Consider the following 17,964-nt stretch of genomic DNA (forward strand, 5'->3'; position numbering starts at 1 on the left):
ACGGTCCACAGATAGACATATCGCCCTATAGCTACCTGCACACATTAATTTGATACTGAGCTTACCAGTGTTCTCTCTGGTGCTTAGCAGAGAGGCAACAAATAAAAAAGTTCAAGACTTTGTTTGGACAAACTAGGGTTCGAACCCATGATCTCCTGCACTCGAAGAGAGCATGCTACCAGGAGACCACTAAGGTGGTATATTACAATAAAGGTTTTATAGTTCATGCGTATGAAACTTAAAAATTGTACATTTTACTAAAAATTCCTAACAAATTTTCAATACAGGTAACTTACTTCAGACAAACACTCAAATGACTAAGATAAATCATTTTATCGTTTGTCCTCTACTATTGTTGTTACAATGGTAGGAGAGATGACCATCATATATATTGTCTATTTACATTTAGCATGATGGAAAATCTTAATTCATCAGATGTTTTAATCTAGATTGAATTTTGCCATTAAAAATGTGCATGGCTGTCTTCTGATGAATTTTCATAAGTATGAAGAAAGAAGATGGATGAATGATATGGTGTTGAAAGTTTGACTAATTTAGAATGGTAAACTGGTTGATTCAAAACATACTTTGAAGAATTTTCCATTTTCTCATTTTAGAAATTGCAGTAGAATATAAAAATTGTAATAAATATCATGAAAGTCAATACAAGGTTAATTTATTTTGATTTCAGAAAGAAGACAAGGGTCAAGCATTCCAAGGATTTTTAAGGGTGACGTTAAACTTGTCTCGTCCAATATGCATGTCTCTTGGTGTTCGACCTCCATCCATTTACGAAGCTCTCACCAAAGAACACATCATTGAGCAGAACACTATGACGATGTCCTTTTATATGCCCAGAGATACAATGAAATCCATACACGTTCCAAGGTAAATAAAAAATATTATTCTAAAACTATTAAATACTTATACATGTAATATATTATTTGCATAATAGCTTTAAAGCAATGTTGAAATGAGCACACAGCAAACAGGGAAGTAAAATTTTTTTTTTATAAAAACCACTTTTGGTAAATAATTTATCAGTAATAGAATTAAAAGAATTATGCTTAAGTAAGCAATTGTTTTAAGTTCAATGAAAAATAGTCCATTATCTATCTCTTTACCCTTAAAGTTAAACTCATAAGTAGTACAAACGATTTCATGCAATTTTCCTACATGTAAATGTCAATTTATACAATTAATTGGTACTTTATGGTAAATTCTTGTATTATATAACTTTAAGGGAAAGGTTAAGTTGATAAACCATATTCGTTTGTTTTGATAGATGGTAAACTGTAAAAATGTCATAATTTGAGATCTTTAGAATTGATAAATTGGTATTATATTTACATTTCTGTAAAAGAATTATGTCATACTGAAATTAGGATACATGATTTTTTAACATTTAAATGCATTAAAAACATCAAAAGGAATGATAAGTTCAACTTCTGGCACTGAGATTTGATAACCCTTTTAATTTGTCATGCTTAGATCATTTTCTTTTTGTGTTCATTTCGGTTTTGTAATTCATCATGAAAAAGACATTTCATTGACTAAATATAATTCACAATCTCGATAACGAATAACTTCACTTTGATTTAGATTTATTATAAAAAAAAAAAAATGAACGTGGAATGATCAAAGATAGGACTTTCTTAAAGAAGTTGTGTAATCAACCCATTATCTTATATTCTGTAAATATTTGAAATTGAAATAGAATAGACAATTTACGAGACAAATCGCACGATCGGTATTTAATTACAGTTTATGACATCTATGTAATTCACAAACTTGCATTTTAGAAGATTTTGAAAGCTATTGTAAACATGAAAGTCAAAATGAGGTATTGAATTAAAAATAATAGTGATTAAAAATTTTGCTATCAAAGAAGAATGCTGAATTTATTTTCATGATAATTTTATTTGCAAATTACACCCATATGGTTCAAGCAAGAACACAAATAAAACACGTATAAACAACAAAAACACAATAAAGACGTCAGAACTGGTAATTTATGTAAACAAAAAATCCTACAGTGGCACTTGAAAAACAGGTTATATCAGGTATATCCTTGTGACTGGAAAGGCTTGTACCTGTAATTTACATTGTGACAACTTGAAGTATGTTGAGTTCTATATTTGGAAAACCAAATTTAGTGCATATGAAATTTAGGTTAATGTTATCTAGATAAATGCACCTTGAGGTTTAGTTTAATATTATATTTAAATTGCAGATAAGATGAAATCAAATGGTGATTCAAAATTTATATTTTCAGTATTATCTTTCCAAGAAAATTAATATCATTTGAAACGATATCATGTTAGTTTCAAGCAATGTATACATGTATTCCTAGTAATATAGGAGTATCTTAAAAGTATAAGGTATAAAAAGAGCCATTATTTGGCCCCTGAAATTCCCAAACTATAAATTCTTCACTCATTGTATAATAATTTTAGTTTCATAATAAATGAATAAGATAAATATGTGTATTACATCTGAAACCATAAATTTGTAGACAAGTTATAAAAGATTATTTTTTGGACAAATTTTCAAATCTGTTTTGTCTTTAAAGGGGCACTATAGTTAGCTACGAGATATATGAAAAATCTTAATATGTGATTTTTTTTTGTTCAATCATTAATGAAAGTGAAATAGTGAAATAATTATTCGCTTTTAGCTGCCAGTATGGTTCAATTTTGTCAAAATAAGCTAAGAAACATTGATGATGAATTATTCACTTGCAAGTGAATAATTCGACCTCATTGAATCCGTATTCATGTGAACTTCAATTTAACCTCTTAGCTAGAGATGGATAATACGTGAATTGAGTGTAAAGTTATTTAAAGGAAAAGAATGTCAACATTGAAAGTGAAACAAAGGTAAATCATTTGATTGACTGATCTGATCCACAAAAAATCAATCTTATACAGGTAAAAACGATGATAAACATATATTTTTAATCTATAATATGAAATTAAACAGACCTAGAAAAATCCAATAGCACGAGTTCGCTTAATCTATTTATATCTTTTTTTATGTTAACATCGCTTTAAATATATGGTCATCGGATGACTTTGGAGGTCAACTCGATAGTTAATTAGATGGCGTTTAGACTAAAATACACACGAAACGAAGCTACGTGTTATTATGCCCATGTCCTGTTAACTGTTTATTTTAGACTTTAAATAGTTTGGATAAATGTTTTACATTATTATAAATCAAATATGAGAATTTGAGTCAAATCGGTGAACATGAATTTGACAGCTAGTGCCCCTTTAACAGTAGCTGAAATTTGCTAATTTGGAACTCAAGTTAATATTAAGGCAAAGTCACTTGAAGCAAGCTTTAAACCTGACAATATTGATTTCATTACCTAACATTTATTCAAATACATAGCAAAATTCAGAAATTTTTGCTTGCAAGAAAATTGGTGAACACTTGTACTGCTTAAAGATTAGCATTTGAGGAGAATGTGAATTTCATCTTCCACCTCATCATTGAATAAATTATAAAATCTGTCTTCAGCTTTCATTTAAGAATGAATATCCGTGTTTGTCAATTGCTGTTTCTAATGTTTATTAGTCCACTACCGACGAAGTCAAAGGGGACTTTAGGTTTGTACTCCGTCCGTCCGGCAAGTCAGTTTTCCACACTTTTTTTCTTCGTGCTTGAAGATATAGATTTGATATTTGGTGTATTGTTTTATCATGACAAATTACAGATCAAGTTCAAATTTTGTTCCGGTCTGATGATTTTGTGCAGAGTTATGGTCCTTGGACTTAGAAAATTCACTAAATCAGTTTTCCACACTTTTATTCGTCATGCTTGAAGATATTGACTTGATATTTGTTATATAGTTTACACCATGACAAGTTATAGATCAAGTTAGCATTTTGTTCCAGTACAATGAATTTTTAACCGGTAGGGGACTATGTATTGCCATGCAATACTCTCAGAATGCTTGTTAAATAACAAACATTCAAAATTGAATAAAATAGATTCAGATCATATATGGTTTGTCCTGGTTAAAGGTTAAATGTATTTATTCAGTCCTATCTTTTTTTTCAGTGTATCATCCTCAAAAGAAGTAATTGCTTTACTACTGAAGAAATTCCACATCTTGGATAATCCAAGAAAGTTTGCTCTGTATGAGCAGGAACTCAGCAGCAGGGGTAAGATAGGTAAGTAAAACATAACATGTTACTACTTGTCCCATGTTAAATTTGGGATACAAATTTAGTTAGTTGTGTGAGAAAAAAATTATAGAAACATCATTTGGTGCTAGAATTTCAACAAAAATTCATATCTAGGTTATGTGCTATGCCATATTTATTTTCAGTGTCAGGAATTCTTGTTAGTGAGTTTCTTATGTTTTATCTTATCGGTTTTGTCATTTAGGGAATTAAATATTGATGGTTTAGTTTCTGTTAAATTAACAATATTTTCTAGACTAAGGAGATTTAGAGCATCGCATATTGTATAGGCACTTGTCTCTTACTGAAGATTATGTGTTGACCTGCATATGTCTCTTTGTGACTATGGGTTGTTGTTTCATTACCAAACATCTTCTTTTTAACATATTGTAATAGCAATACCAAGGCTGCTGTGTTAAAAGCAATTACTCAAACCAAATAAAGGTTATGATTTGAAATTTGATATAAGAATGTTGTCCTTAGTACTCCTTGCAGAAAGTTACTCCTTAGTTTGATATTTGAGAATTTGTTTTAAAGAATTAAAATTATATTTCAAAAATAATATCTGGTTGCTGACATGATCAGTTTCAGTGTAACTGTATGCCAGTGTTAATCAGTGTTTTCTTTGATAAATATTTTGGTGATTCCTTTCTGAGCATTATTTTGACCTGATGTATAAAATTATCGTTTTAATGAATTTAATTTAACAATATCTTATGGTATCATAGGAATTCTTGTATGAATCATTTGAATAGTTTGCATACATCCTTTTATTTCATGGTTAGTTAAAAGAATTATACAGATATCTCATACATTTCCGATTAGTATGCTGAAAATTTTGTCTTCAAGACATGATGAGCATAATATACCACACAACAATCAGCTTGAAGTTATATACCATGTAATATACAAACCTGTGAAAAGCATATCTGATAGGTAATAGCTGTCATGGGAATACATATAATTAATGTTTTGTTGAAAAAGTGCATGTTGCTTCCAGCTGAGTGCATTAATTACAAACTACAGATAATGTACAAAGCTGCTTGACTGTATATTTAGCTGTAGGGGAACATGTTTTGTATGATTGGTTTATATTATCACTTAGACCTTTGAAACTACTCAGAATTTAATAGCAGCAAAGGAGTAGGTCCATGAGGGGCCAATATTGAAATAAGATAACACTTATTTTAAGATTTTTTTTTTATTGCTGATCATCATCTTGAAATTCACTTGAAGGTTTCCCTGGTTGCTATTGGAGCTCACCTCTCAGCAAGATCAAAATGCCTTGTAAGCATTCAAGTGAAAAAGAATTAGAATAATCAGTGTAACTTAGAAGCATAGAATATATCAATGAAAATGGTTTTGACACAAATGTTCCAGTAATTTTAAGGAATAATATCCCTTTATCTTGTTCTACCTCATCATCCATTGTTATTCACTGTAAACCACTAAAAATATTTTCGAAGGTACATTTGAGGTTATAAATAAATTACTTATTTTAATAGTGACACCTTATGTTTTATTTTATATTTATAGTAAAGCTGCGGAGGGTTCCAGATGTAGAATGTCCTCTACTGACCTCACTAGAATGGGACCCAGACAAGTTGTCTTATATCAGATTGGTCCTTCAGGAAAATGAAACTGGAGATATAATGGTAGGTTTATTTCTAAATAAATTGCATCAATAAAATCCATTTATACCTTTGATCTCAAGACATGAGGTATAAATCATGCTATATACCAGTGCAGAGAATTGGGGGTAGATTTACACAAGAAAAACATTTTTTAAGGCATCACGTTTTTTAAATCACAGCCAGAGTAAAGAGATATATAGTAATAGTGACAAGAAGGTATTTCGGACTGATGTATACAAGAAAAACATATTTTTTTTCCTCAAAAGGATGAATAAAGCAAGTCTAGAAAGTCAATAGGACACACAAACATTTTATAATAACAAAGAAGTTCACAATTATTTCTGAATTGTCTAATTTCATAATTTATCATTTGAAGCATTGTTGATAATCAAATAATTGATCATTTGAAAATTTGACTCATTAAAATAGTTTATCAGGTATTCAGAGTGTTATGTCTTGTCATTTCGTACTGATTTTCAGACTTACAAGAATTCTGTTCTTGGAAACCTTGATTCAGGTTGTTGCTTTAGTAAGATAGATTAAAATCAAGAAAAATTTGTGATATCAGACATTAAAAATGTTTATATTGAAATATAGATCTGATAAAAAAATTCTTGGAACTTGATCAAGTTTTTTTTATCATAATTTTCTAGAACAAGTTAATAATGAAAATTTATCAGATAATTTGTTTAGATTGGTGTCTAAATCTATGTCTAGAGACAGCTTCAATTTTAGTAGGTGAAGACTGTAGTTTGTTAAGCTAGCTTCTATTCACTCTTTGGTAATTGATGTATTAAATGAGCAAAAATAGACTTGGCAGATGCTAAAAAAATGCAAGTGAAACAAAAGAAACCAATAAAATAGTAATAATAACAATACTGTAAATACCAATAAATGTGCCTGCATTTTTTACTGCTATTGTTGGACAATCAACACAAATGTGAATTTAATTATTGCAATTTCAGGAAATGCTGCATAAAAATAATGCCATCAAATTTTAAAATGCAAATTCATATATATTTTTATTTTTTGTAATTTTGAAAGTTACTTGTTTAAGTAATGCCTTGACTGAAATAAGGGAAGTTCATTATCAACATTTTTTTCTCTGCTTCATCTTCACACATTACTTCTCTCCTAGTTTACAAAGACTCTGTCCTCACATTTGCTGAACTAGCATTTATTACTGCAGTTGTTGGACAATATACACAAATGCGATTTAATTATTGCGATTTCAGGAAATACGGCATACAAATAATGCTATCAAAATTTAAAATGTGAATTTATATTTTTGCAACACCAATCTCCTTGCAATTTTCACAGTAATAAAAACTTTGCAATAACTTCTTAATTTACAGTAACAATAATGTCTTAAATATCAATAATCAATCACAAGCACAGATTTATAAGTGCACCAAAATAATAAATTTTAATTGTTTTCTTAATGTTGGGTGAGAAAAAAATAATGCCAGGGATAAAAAAAAAAGAACAGTTTGCTGCTTTTAAACATAAATTTAAATGATTGCACTTTTTACTGCTAACTGGTAATATGATAGAAGTTTGTTCTGACAGTTCTATAATTCTCTGACAAGTTCTATAATTCGTCTAAGGTTTTCTGTTCTGTGTATAATTTTATGATTTTCTGTCAAGATTGCACTGCTAGGTTTCTATGGAACATCAGATTTGGGCCCGGTCCAATCGTTATGATTATCATAAGAAGAAAATCTGTTTATAATTGCCAAATAATTTGTGATTTACAAGGTGTTTCTGATATATAGGTTAACATTGTTTGTTTATTCCTGTCAATCTTTGATCATAAAATTCATTTTTATCCAACCATTATTGTGCTAGGGCTTTTTACTTTGATGAGCAAGATTGAAGCTGATAAATTGTATCAGGTATCAACTTAGATTTTGAAAGCCGAACTTAAAGAAATATGATTTTAAAATAAAAATTATATTTACTGGAATTTTTTGGCATCTGGAAAATCGAAAAAAGGAATTCACCCTATATTTTGTTAGTAAAAACATAATTTTAAAGATTTTTTTTTATCATAAACTAAATGATGTCAGAATCACCAAGCTAATAATAAATTTATTTATTAAATTTTTAATGTTATCTTGCACATGTTCGTATCCTCCTAGCTCTCATTCAGTACATAATTTCTGACAAAATTCTAACAGCTTTTATCCCACATGTCAATATGAGACATTAGTTGCCAACTCTGGTGTAGTATACATACACGTAGAAAAGCTCATTAAGCTGCAGTTAGTGATGAAGTCAAATCGAGAACATTTTTAATATGTTAAAATTGGGCCTTGTCTACGAACTATCTGAAAAATTTATATATAGAAATCTCAGCCTTTCAAATGTGAGTTTTAGTGTGTAAAAAAATCACATTCATCTTTTTTACCCATCCAAAATAGACACTAATTAGAACACACCTAACTGTAAGGTCAAGGTAACTACATTACTGATGTTTGGCACTAGATTCATGTAATAACTATTGTTTTGTGCTAATCATGTAGTGAGTTATTATGATATAAATACTGGCAACAATATCTGTATCTTTTGTGGTAATTAGTCGAATTCTTCATCAGTCACCAGTTGGCATCTTTCAGAGTGGAGACCACATCAAAAAGAAAGTATACATATTCTTAGCATATGTCAGTCTACCATCTGTTGAAATTTGTATGATTTTTTTATTTACACACAAAAGATGGAGTATGAATTAAGAGTATGAAAGGATGTGCCTAAAATATTTACTGATAAATTTCCACCTTGTCTGCTAGATTGTTTTATTTATTTTTATTCAGAATTCAGATAAGCATAGGAATAATGGTATACAAATTGGAAAAATAAAATATTGATACTATTAGTTTACAAATGTTATGACATCATTGAACTAGTTTACAAATGTTATGACATCATTGAACTAGTTTACAAATGTTATGACATCATTGAACTAGTTTACAAATGTTATGACATCATTGAATTAGTTTACAAATGTTATGACATCATTGAATTAGTTTACAAATGTTATGACATCATTGTACTAGTTTACGAATGTTATGACATCATTGAACTAGTTTACAAATGTTATGACATCATTGAACTAGTTTACAAATGTCATATGGGACAAATAAGCACTGCAGCATTCAAATTATTTCCAAGCTTGCTTGACACACACCTAATGACATATTTGTTTATGGTGACATGTTTCAGACAAATTTATGAGGACTTAAACATTGTTTGCAGTACATACATGTAATATTATATGGTGATTTTCCTTTGACTAGAGTAACAAATAAAATTGCCAATGATATAAGGTCACACATGTATCTAAAGGTCACCCTGGAGTCCAAAAGAAACTGACCTTATAAAAGAGGTGTTATTTGAATTGGGGGTCAAAATGAATAGGTTTATTACAACAGAAAAAGAAAAGGGTGACCTGAAAAGGTTTAAGCTGAGTAGAGTTGACTTTATAGCAGGTTTGACTGTACCATAGTTGATTTATACTTTTGATCCTTCTCTTATAAATCTTGTTATGTTTCAGAAAATGAAAAAAAGTTAACAATTATATTCAACTTTCTTATTGTATTTAACTTGGTAACTGTATTCAACTTTCTAATTTCAGTGGGATGCATTTAGCCTTCCAGAATTACAAAACTTTCTTATTGTACTCGACAGAGAGGAAAAAGAATATTGTTCCCAGCTGGAATACAAATACAAAGTGATGAGAAAAATCATTCAATCAAGACTAAAGGAGTTGCGCAAAGAAAAACTTGCAGAGAAAAGGAAATCTTTAGGTCTCGTGTCCTGATAAAGTCATTGTTAATTGTTTACTCATTCACAAAATAGTGCTTAATGTCACATGGCTAGGGAATTGTTTTTATCATCCGATCGGGAATCATTTCTGAAGTCATGTGATCATTGAAGCTACTACTGCACCAGGTGCTAGCTTCCAATCGCAGGTCCTCATTGATTGAACATGTTGAAACAATTTCGCATTTGTCACCATAGACATGACCTTGACATACAAGGATGACGTTGAAAATAAAGCATGACGATTTCAGCAATGAGGAATCCTTTTTTCGATATTGGAACCAGAATTATTGATACAAATTGTGATATATTATTTATCAGTGCTAAATATTTGTTAAGTTTGACTAGAGGAGCATGATTCCTCAGAACTGTTTTAGTTGATGGATTGTTGATATGATATTGTGAGGAAGTAGAGATTCATTCCTGGGCATAGACTACTTGTTGGAAAGATTAGCGACTTTCTATTTTTAGTCTTGAGTTGTACAATTCTTTGTACATTTATTGTAAGCTAGTCCATATATAATATAACTATAACCAAGTAGGATTTGAAATAATATTGGTTTGCATCTTTTTTCTTGATTTTGTGGCCGTTTTTTGTTTTGTATCGGAGATTAAGATATTACATTAATTTTAAAGATGTATATAATTATTTTTTATAGTCATTCATTTTTAGTCATAAATGGAAGATAATGTCTCAAATAATTACATCCTAATACGGTGGTTTATAGAAGTGTTGTGTGTTTGTATCAAAACACAGTCTTGAGATGATAAATGATTTTCATAAATTTGTAACCACATCAAGTCAGCTTAGCTTGACATTTAGGCTTAAAAGTCTGTCATCCGAAAATACCATATCAAATTCAAAATCATGTATTGAATTTTAGTTATGATTGGTCACCTATGCATTTAGAAACATGAACACACAGCACATTTTCAAATACAAATTGATAACTTATAATCAGGCTAGTCAAATTGAGAAAGCCTTGATATCATTTTGGAGCAGTAACAAACATTTCGAATATGTATCAAATTGTTTTTAGATGATTTATTTACTGATAATATGTTTCAAGGTTAATTTCGGTTAATGATATTTTTGTCCATCTAACTGACATAGTTTTGGCCTGTTTCAACTTGTAATTGATGATAACTGTGATAGATTGGTATTAAAAGTAATCTTGTAATTGAGTGAAAATTGAAGTATTGACAAGATTTAAATGTTGAAATTTATTTTCTTCATTTTCGGCTAGAACGATTTGCTTGCTGCTCCAGTTTAAAGAAATTAACAGTTGACATGAATTAAGAAGTGTGTTCACAATAGATAAGCATAATATATTTGGTTTGAAGATAGTTAAGGATTAATAGAATCTTAGTTTTATATTACAATGATATTATTGTGTTATAAGATTATTAATTTTGCAGAATTTAAAATCCAGGGTTTAAAATAGTGCCTTTCATTTGTTGCAAATATCTAAATTCAGTGGTGGATTTATTATTCAGTCGACAACAAACAAGCAAACTCCCTTTTTGGGATTCCCCCTAAAGGTATTTCATATTTTCAAGATACATGAATATAGTATTCCGATTCAAATGGAAAGAAAGAAGAACAGAAGACTGTTTGATTGAGAACACAAATCAAATTGTTTAATTCATTCATATAGTAACAAATTGCGGTAAATAAAAATACTCCGTAAATTCTGTTTGCCAAGTATACTGTTATAAAATGAAAATCTCTTGCATTTTGGCCTTGATGCAAAGTCAGCCGGTTTAATTACAAATGATGTATAAAGTACATTGTTAGTTAGACACAGTAGTTGCTGAGTCAGTGGTAATTAACATCTGATCTCACCTGGTACAGATGTAACATATCACAGTCAATTAACAATGTCGATTTTGCCAATCTAATTATACTAAGGTCTTTTGATGTCGTCTTTCATCACTTAACTTCTACTCTCTGTAAACTTTGGTAGATTCTTTGAATTTTAGCCATACTTTTATTAATATTTTTATTGCATTTAAAATGACCGGGAAGCGATTTGTCTGTTAATGTATATGGGAAAGTGAAGAAACAGTATTGTGAAATTGAATTATTTTGTAGGTAAACATTGTTAGATTGCTAAAATGGTGCCACCTTTATGCATTAATTTTACTAAGTTTTTAACTGCTTTATATGCTTAATTCTATTTATTTAAAAAAAATATTTGGAGATGGTTTCGCATGGCTTTTTTTTTTTTTTTTTCGAGACATTGTTCTCGATGGTAAAAACGAATGTGCTAAATTGCACTTCACTCGTCACAAAATTATTGTGAATGTATATAATCTGCTTTTTAATGGTGTGAGGTTCTAAGGAGGGTAAACAGAAAGTTGAGAAACTTGCAGAAAGCACTTCTGTTTTCCACCGAAAAGGTGTATATCAACCAGCGTGATAAGAGTGAAATCTGTCAAAAGCTATGCACTATTTAACATGTTTTAATGTAGAAGTATTTGACAAATTTCACATCTTGTGGTTGCAATATTGTGCAGCCAATTATTTTTTAAGCTTTTTGCAATCAATTTCCCTCCCCAAGTTATGTCAAACACTTAAAAAACCCCAACCTGTGCTTAGCATTATATAAATTCATGCCAAAGATATATTATTTTCATCAGGTCTTGATACTCACTCTATGCTATTAAAAAGGCTGGCACCATTTTAGGTAATTCTGAAATGTTTTTTTTTCTGCAATATAAAATCTACCACTGAATTATACAAAAGTTATTTATGAGTATATTGAAATATATTTATTAGGACAAAAAATGTATAAAAATACATGAATTATAAAAAAAGCATTAATTTCAGTGTGTAATCAGATTAAATGTCCAAGACATGATCCGTTTGATCTCAGAATAACGTCATCTATTAATAAACAGAAATAATTAACCTCCCCATTAACTCTGTAAGACCTAAAGTATTGTAAATAAATCTAGGCTGAAGTTATTGCCATGTTATAAGTGATTTAATGTATACTAAATATAACTCAGCACTAATAATGTTTAGTAAAGTGGGTGCCTTGTTTGTATGTATAGCTATGGCCTAAGGGAGATAACCTTAGAAAGAATTTGATGAAAGCGCATTTTGACAATCATCAAAACATTTTACTAATACCTCATTTTAAACATCAATGTGTCATGATTTTATGTTGTTTTAATATTTTTTTTAGTTTGTACAAAATTCTATGACATGGTAATAAATGAGTATTGAAAACACATGCTATTTTGTAAGAAAAAAATTGAGGATAAATAAAATAAAAAATGGAAAAACCAGGCACCCACAAATGTAAAATGTTAAAGTATAAAAAATATAGCACCTCCATATTAGAATATTCATGTTATGTAAATAAACATATTTACACTTTATTTTGAATATTCTTAAATTATATCGTGCTGTAAATATGGAGCGATAAAAATGGAAAAGAAGGGGAAAAAATCATGAAAAAAATATAGGGTTGGATAAGGGTGGTTGGTTGTAAGATATGTAGGGAGAGAAAAATGAAAAAAAATCATAAAATTATGATGCACAACTGTAACAACTTATCTTCTTAATCCTTCATGAGCTTTAAATTGGACAGAGATTAATATGTTAACAAAATAATGATATGAAAATGTGGTCTTATAATCTTGCATTTAGGAATGATGGAATTGTGGGTAAAATTGTATTTTGCATACCAAATTTGGTTGGTTGCAATCAATTTGACAGTGATTGGTAACAAATGATATTTTTAATGTTTATAGATCAAATTTGGTATGTAAAATCTAAAAAATTGCTCCAGAATTTTATTGTTTCTGAAAATTATATAAAATTGTATTTTTGTACAATGTCTGTGCTCAATGATATTAATCAGCAACAGTGTAGGCAGACATTGATATCTTGTTGTTTATGACTATTTATCTGTTTTCTGATATGAAATATCTCAACATGTGAAACAGAAAAAAATAACAAAAAAAAATTAAAATAAATTAAAAATATATTTGTCTTGTGTTATATTATGCAATGCTTCACAAAAAAAATATCAAAATATATTCTTTTGCAAACAAATCCCTACAAAACTCCATACAAAAATAAAATACAAAGAAACAGCACTTGGCTTCACAGAAAAAATATCAAAATGGACTCTTTTTGCAAACTAGAAGTACATCATTTTGTGCAAAAAAATTTATCGATTGAAATAGAAATGACACAAATCCCTACAAAACTCCTGACAGAAATCAGATGCAAAGGAACAGTGCTTGCATTGCTGTTCTTCATCACAAATTCACAGAAATGCCTTCAACATGGGGAAAACTCTTATACCTCACTGCAAGTTTAAATCAGCCCCTATCATCTGTTTACGTTTTTTTCTTCATTAGATTTTAAGCTTATCATGAGCAAAGAAACCTTTTAAAGTATAAATACAATACACACATACAGATGTTTGAACTCATACAGACTCAAAAAGAACATGCTGCAGCATGATGAATTTAGAAAGGATTGATATAAGTATTAACTATACTAAGTGTATAGGAGGAAGTAGACTTGAAAAGACCTGACACAACAGGCTTATTAGAGATGAATTTTATAGCAAGTTTGACTAATGTGGATATGAAGACAAAAAAAAAACATCCTGTATCTATTGATAACACAAGTTATACAAGGTAGAAATTGTGTGTCAGCTGGTACAAAACACCAAACTCGATCAAGATGGGTTTTCTTTTCTAAAACACAGTTTATAAAATTATTCACCAAACACTGATGAGAAAGTGAACTATCCTCACACCCAAAGGAAATTGGTAGTCGGCAGAAAAATTTAAATTACATATAACTGATGTAAAAATTAAATTCTTATAAAAGGGAGTTATACACATTATGCTTGTAAAAGATTCTATAACATTCACAATCTCTTGATTATCACTACAATTTTGTTTGAAATATACCGGTACTTGTGCATTGGATTTTTAGATTGTTCTCTTTAGAAATTATAAGACAGCTACAACCATCATCCAAAATGAAAGCTAGTACATTTGGTTTACTAAGTAAATGATTTAAATAAAATTGAGAATGGAAACCTACATGCAAACAACTTCATGCAAGTGTTGCGAGACAGTTATCCTGTCGATGGTCATGGTTTTTTTTAAGGATACTCCTGCTTCTTCAACCAACAAAAACTGGCAGCATATATCGCATAAACATGATCAATTGACATTTTAAAGTGTGCCTTTCTATGTTGTGATGTTGCACTATTGTTTCAGGTTAGGGTGAAGGTTGGCGCCTAATAAAATGTTTTAAACCTGCTGAATTTGTTTGCACCTGTCCTAAGTCAGGAACCTGATGTTCAGTGGTTGTCGTTTGACACAATAGAAGATCTATTGATGTGGTTCATAAGTGTTTCTCGTTTCTTGTTTTTTATATAGATTAGACTGTTGGTTTTCCTGTTTTAATGGTTTGACACTAGTCATTTTTGGGGCCCTTTATAGCTTGCTATTCGTGTTGAAGACCGTACTTTGACCTATAATAGTTTACTTTTACAAATCGTGATTTGGATGGAGAGTTGTCTCATTGGCACTCGTACCACATCTTCTTATATCTATGATCACTGAAAGTCGCCAAACAAAAACAAACCATCTTGACAAGCCTTTATGGGAACTAAAAATCACAGATGACCAGCACAAAATAATTCATGGAAATAATATGTGGTATATCCATAATTGATTGATCTTTAATGATGCTGTAAAGAAAACTGGTACTTTTTGCTCGCGAAATTAGCATCACTTGCGTCGAGCTGGCATACAAAATTTAAATCCTGGCATCTATGATGAGTTTATTTATAACAACTAGGTTGATGCCACTGCTGGTGGAGGTTTTCTCCCTAAGGGTATCACCAGCTCAGTTGTCAGCACTTGTGTGTTGACATGAATTTTACATTGATGTGGTCATAATTATAAATTAACTGTTTACAAAACTTTGAATTTTTCAAAATACTAAGGATTTTCTACCACAGGAATAGATTACCTTAGCTGTATTTGGCAATACCTCTAAAAATTTTGGGTCCTCAATGCTCTTCAACTTTGTACTTTATTTGGTCTGTTAAGATTTGAGTGTCACTGATGAGTCTTTGTAGACGAAAGGTGCATCTAGCGTATACAATTTTAATCCTGGTATCTATGATAAGTTTATCATTTACTTCATTTCAAATTCATATCTATACTACTAAAGTAAGAGACCGATTTTATTGAGCCGCAACTCCTCTGAATCCATACAAAGTTGGAAATATTTGTGATATGACATATAAATGTAATGTTTTGTACTTCCTAAATTTGTCTTTGAAACTAATCTTTTTTCCACAGAAAACGCCAATTTTTGAGAAAATATCCAAATTTGAAGACCGTTATCGATCCCCGTCTTATACGCTTTCGCGCATGCTCAGTCAATGTACTGCCTAACAACTCTGCCCACGGCGAACTCGCACCACTCAAACACTCTCACTAATTATTACATCTTGCATTACTTTATTTAACTCGCACCTCTCTAAAAAAAAGGATATATAACAAACTCGAAGAAATGTGTTTAATCATTAGATTGTTTTCTTCTTCTCTTAATAGATTCCTCCTTTCTTGGAGCACCTGTGTCACACAGAGACAGAACTCAACATAATGCATTAGTGCATAAAAAACAGTTTGAGAAACACGAACCCAAGCTGTGTATCACCATAAACATTTCAAGTAGTCTTCAAGCCGCACTTGTGCGGCTTTTTCTAGTAGTATTGATATTAGATCTCTATTTTGTCAATAAATTCATTATTCACAAGATGTCATGACTCTGGTTAATTATTACAGAGCTTGAAAAAGATTCCTAGTAACTTATTATGTTGTGTTGCTGTCTTGTTTCTCGACACATTTATCCTTTATATATATTCAAATTGCTTGCAGTAAAACCTGTTGAATTTGTACTTTTAAGTACCTTAGAGTTACAGACCTAAGCATTTTTTTCATTCCTTGTATAACAACGGGAATGATTTTGGATGGATATAAAATTATCTGAAAATATTGAACATATCAATACCCCTTTTTAAAATTCTAATATGTCGTTCTTCTTTCGCTTTGGAAACAAAGCCATGTTCTTATTGCAATAGAACATGGGCTGCAGGTGATTGACATCACAATTGCAACATCAGTTGTATTTTGAACAAGCTGAAGATCAAAATGGACATTTGTGTTGGTTTTGCTCGCTAGGAAATTAAATAAAATTATTCTAAAAGTAAGTGCACATGAATCGGTTCATTTTTTATCGTGTAACGGTTGATTTTCTATATTGTTTTGGATTCATGAAATCAAACTGGCTGCCTATCAAACTTGTATTATAGGTCTGCTTCGAAGTAGAAAAAATCTAAATTTTCCTAATTAGAATCAACTTATAAATAATTCTATTATGCCATGCTCTGTGCTCATTTTAACTTCATTTTACACCTCGCTAATGCTTGGTATAAAGATATTGACAAATATAATTCCTACCCATGTTAAAATGAGCATGAAAGAATTATTTCTTAAGTATGAATCCAATTAAATTATACTTTGTAGGCATTCAAGTAGAAAATTGTAACCTACATTTTTACAGATGTGCATGTGTTTGGTCTAATTTTTGAGAGTTTTTCTATGCAGCTCGCAAAGAGAACCACTATTCAGGATAAATGTTATATTACAGTCATATAAGTTTTGAAAATATATGTTGAGGCAGGTTGAGACGGTGAAAATAAAAAAAATTGTGCAATTTTCCATTTTTTGTCAGTTTCAGTCATTTAAAGTGATGTTGGTCAGACAAAGCAGAAAAACTCAAGATTTATATTGGTAAAAACTGTATGTGTTTTACTACTATTGTTATTGTTCTCTTTGTTTTAGGTTCCCAATTCAACAAAAATGGAGCACAAGAGTGCACACTAATATGTCTCACCTGCTTTACTTATCATGATTGAAATTATACTACAAGTATTACATAACTTAACATTATCAATGATCAATGTAAATGAGGTGAAGGTCAAATGAAGGTCAGATTAGCCCTTCCATATGACCTGTACACCTTACAATCATACCAAACACCAAATATGAATAGTATATTTATTGCTTATAGTATCTGAGTAATAGACCAAACCATGAAAACGTAACATTGACCAATGAACCATGAAAATAAGGTCAAGGTGAGATGAACACTGCCATTCAGACATGTACACTTCAAAAGACATTCCATATACCAAGTATAGTTGAACTATTGCTTATAGTATCCGAGATACGGGATTGACCACGAAAATTTAACC

At 30.2% G+C, this 17,964-nt stretch overlaps 1 protein-coding gene across 2 annotated transcripts in view; it reads left to right on the plus strand.

Annotated features, from left to right (window-relative positions):
* The window catches only part of LOC127720048 (uncharacterized), a 28,978-nt gene extending 15,330 nt beyond the window's left edge, over window positions 1–13,648 (plus strand). For both annotated transcript variants that reach the window (XM_052226457.1, XM_052226461.1), the window contains 4 exons: window positions 692–888; window positions 4,069–4,181; window positions 5,730–5,848; window positions 9,462–13,648. In XM_052226457.1, the coding sequence (XP_052082417.1) occupies window positions 692–888; window positions 4,069–4,181; window positions 5,730–5,848; window positions 9,462–9,647 (615 nt within the window). In that variant the 3' untranslated portion in view covers window positions 9,648–13,648. The remainder of the gene's footprint in view (window positions 1–691; window positions 889–4,068; window positions 4,182–5,729; window positions 5,849–9,461) is intronic.
* The last annotated feature ends 4,316 nt before the right edge of the window (window positions 13,649–17,964 follow it).

This window comes from Mytilus californianus, unplaced genomic scaffold (genome assembly GCF_021869535.1).
Source record: "Mytilus californianus isolate M0D057914Y unplaced genomic scaffold, xbMytCali1.0.p SCAF_1, whole genome shotgun sequence".
In the NCBI taxonomy this organism is placed as follows: Eukaryota; Metazoa; Mollusca; class Bivalvia; order Mytilida; family Mytilidae; genus Mytilus; species Mytilus californianus.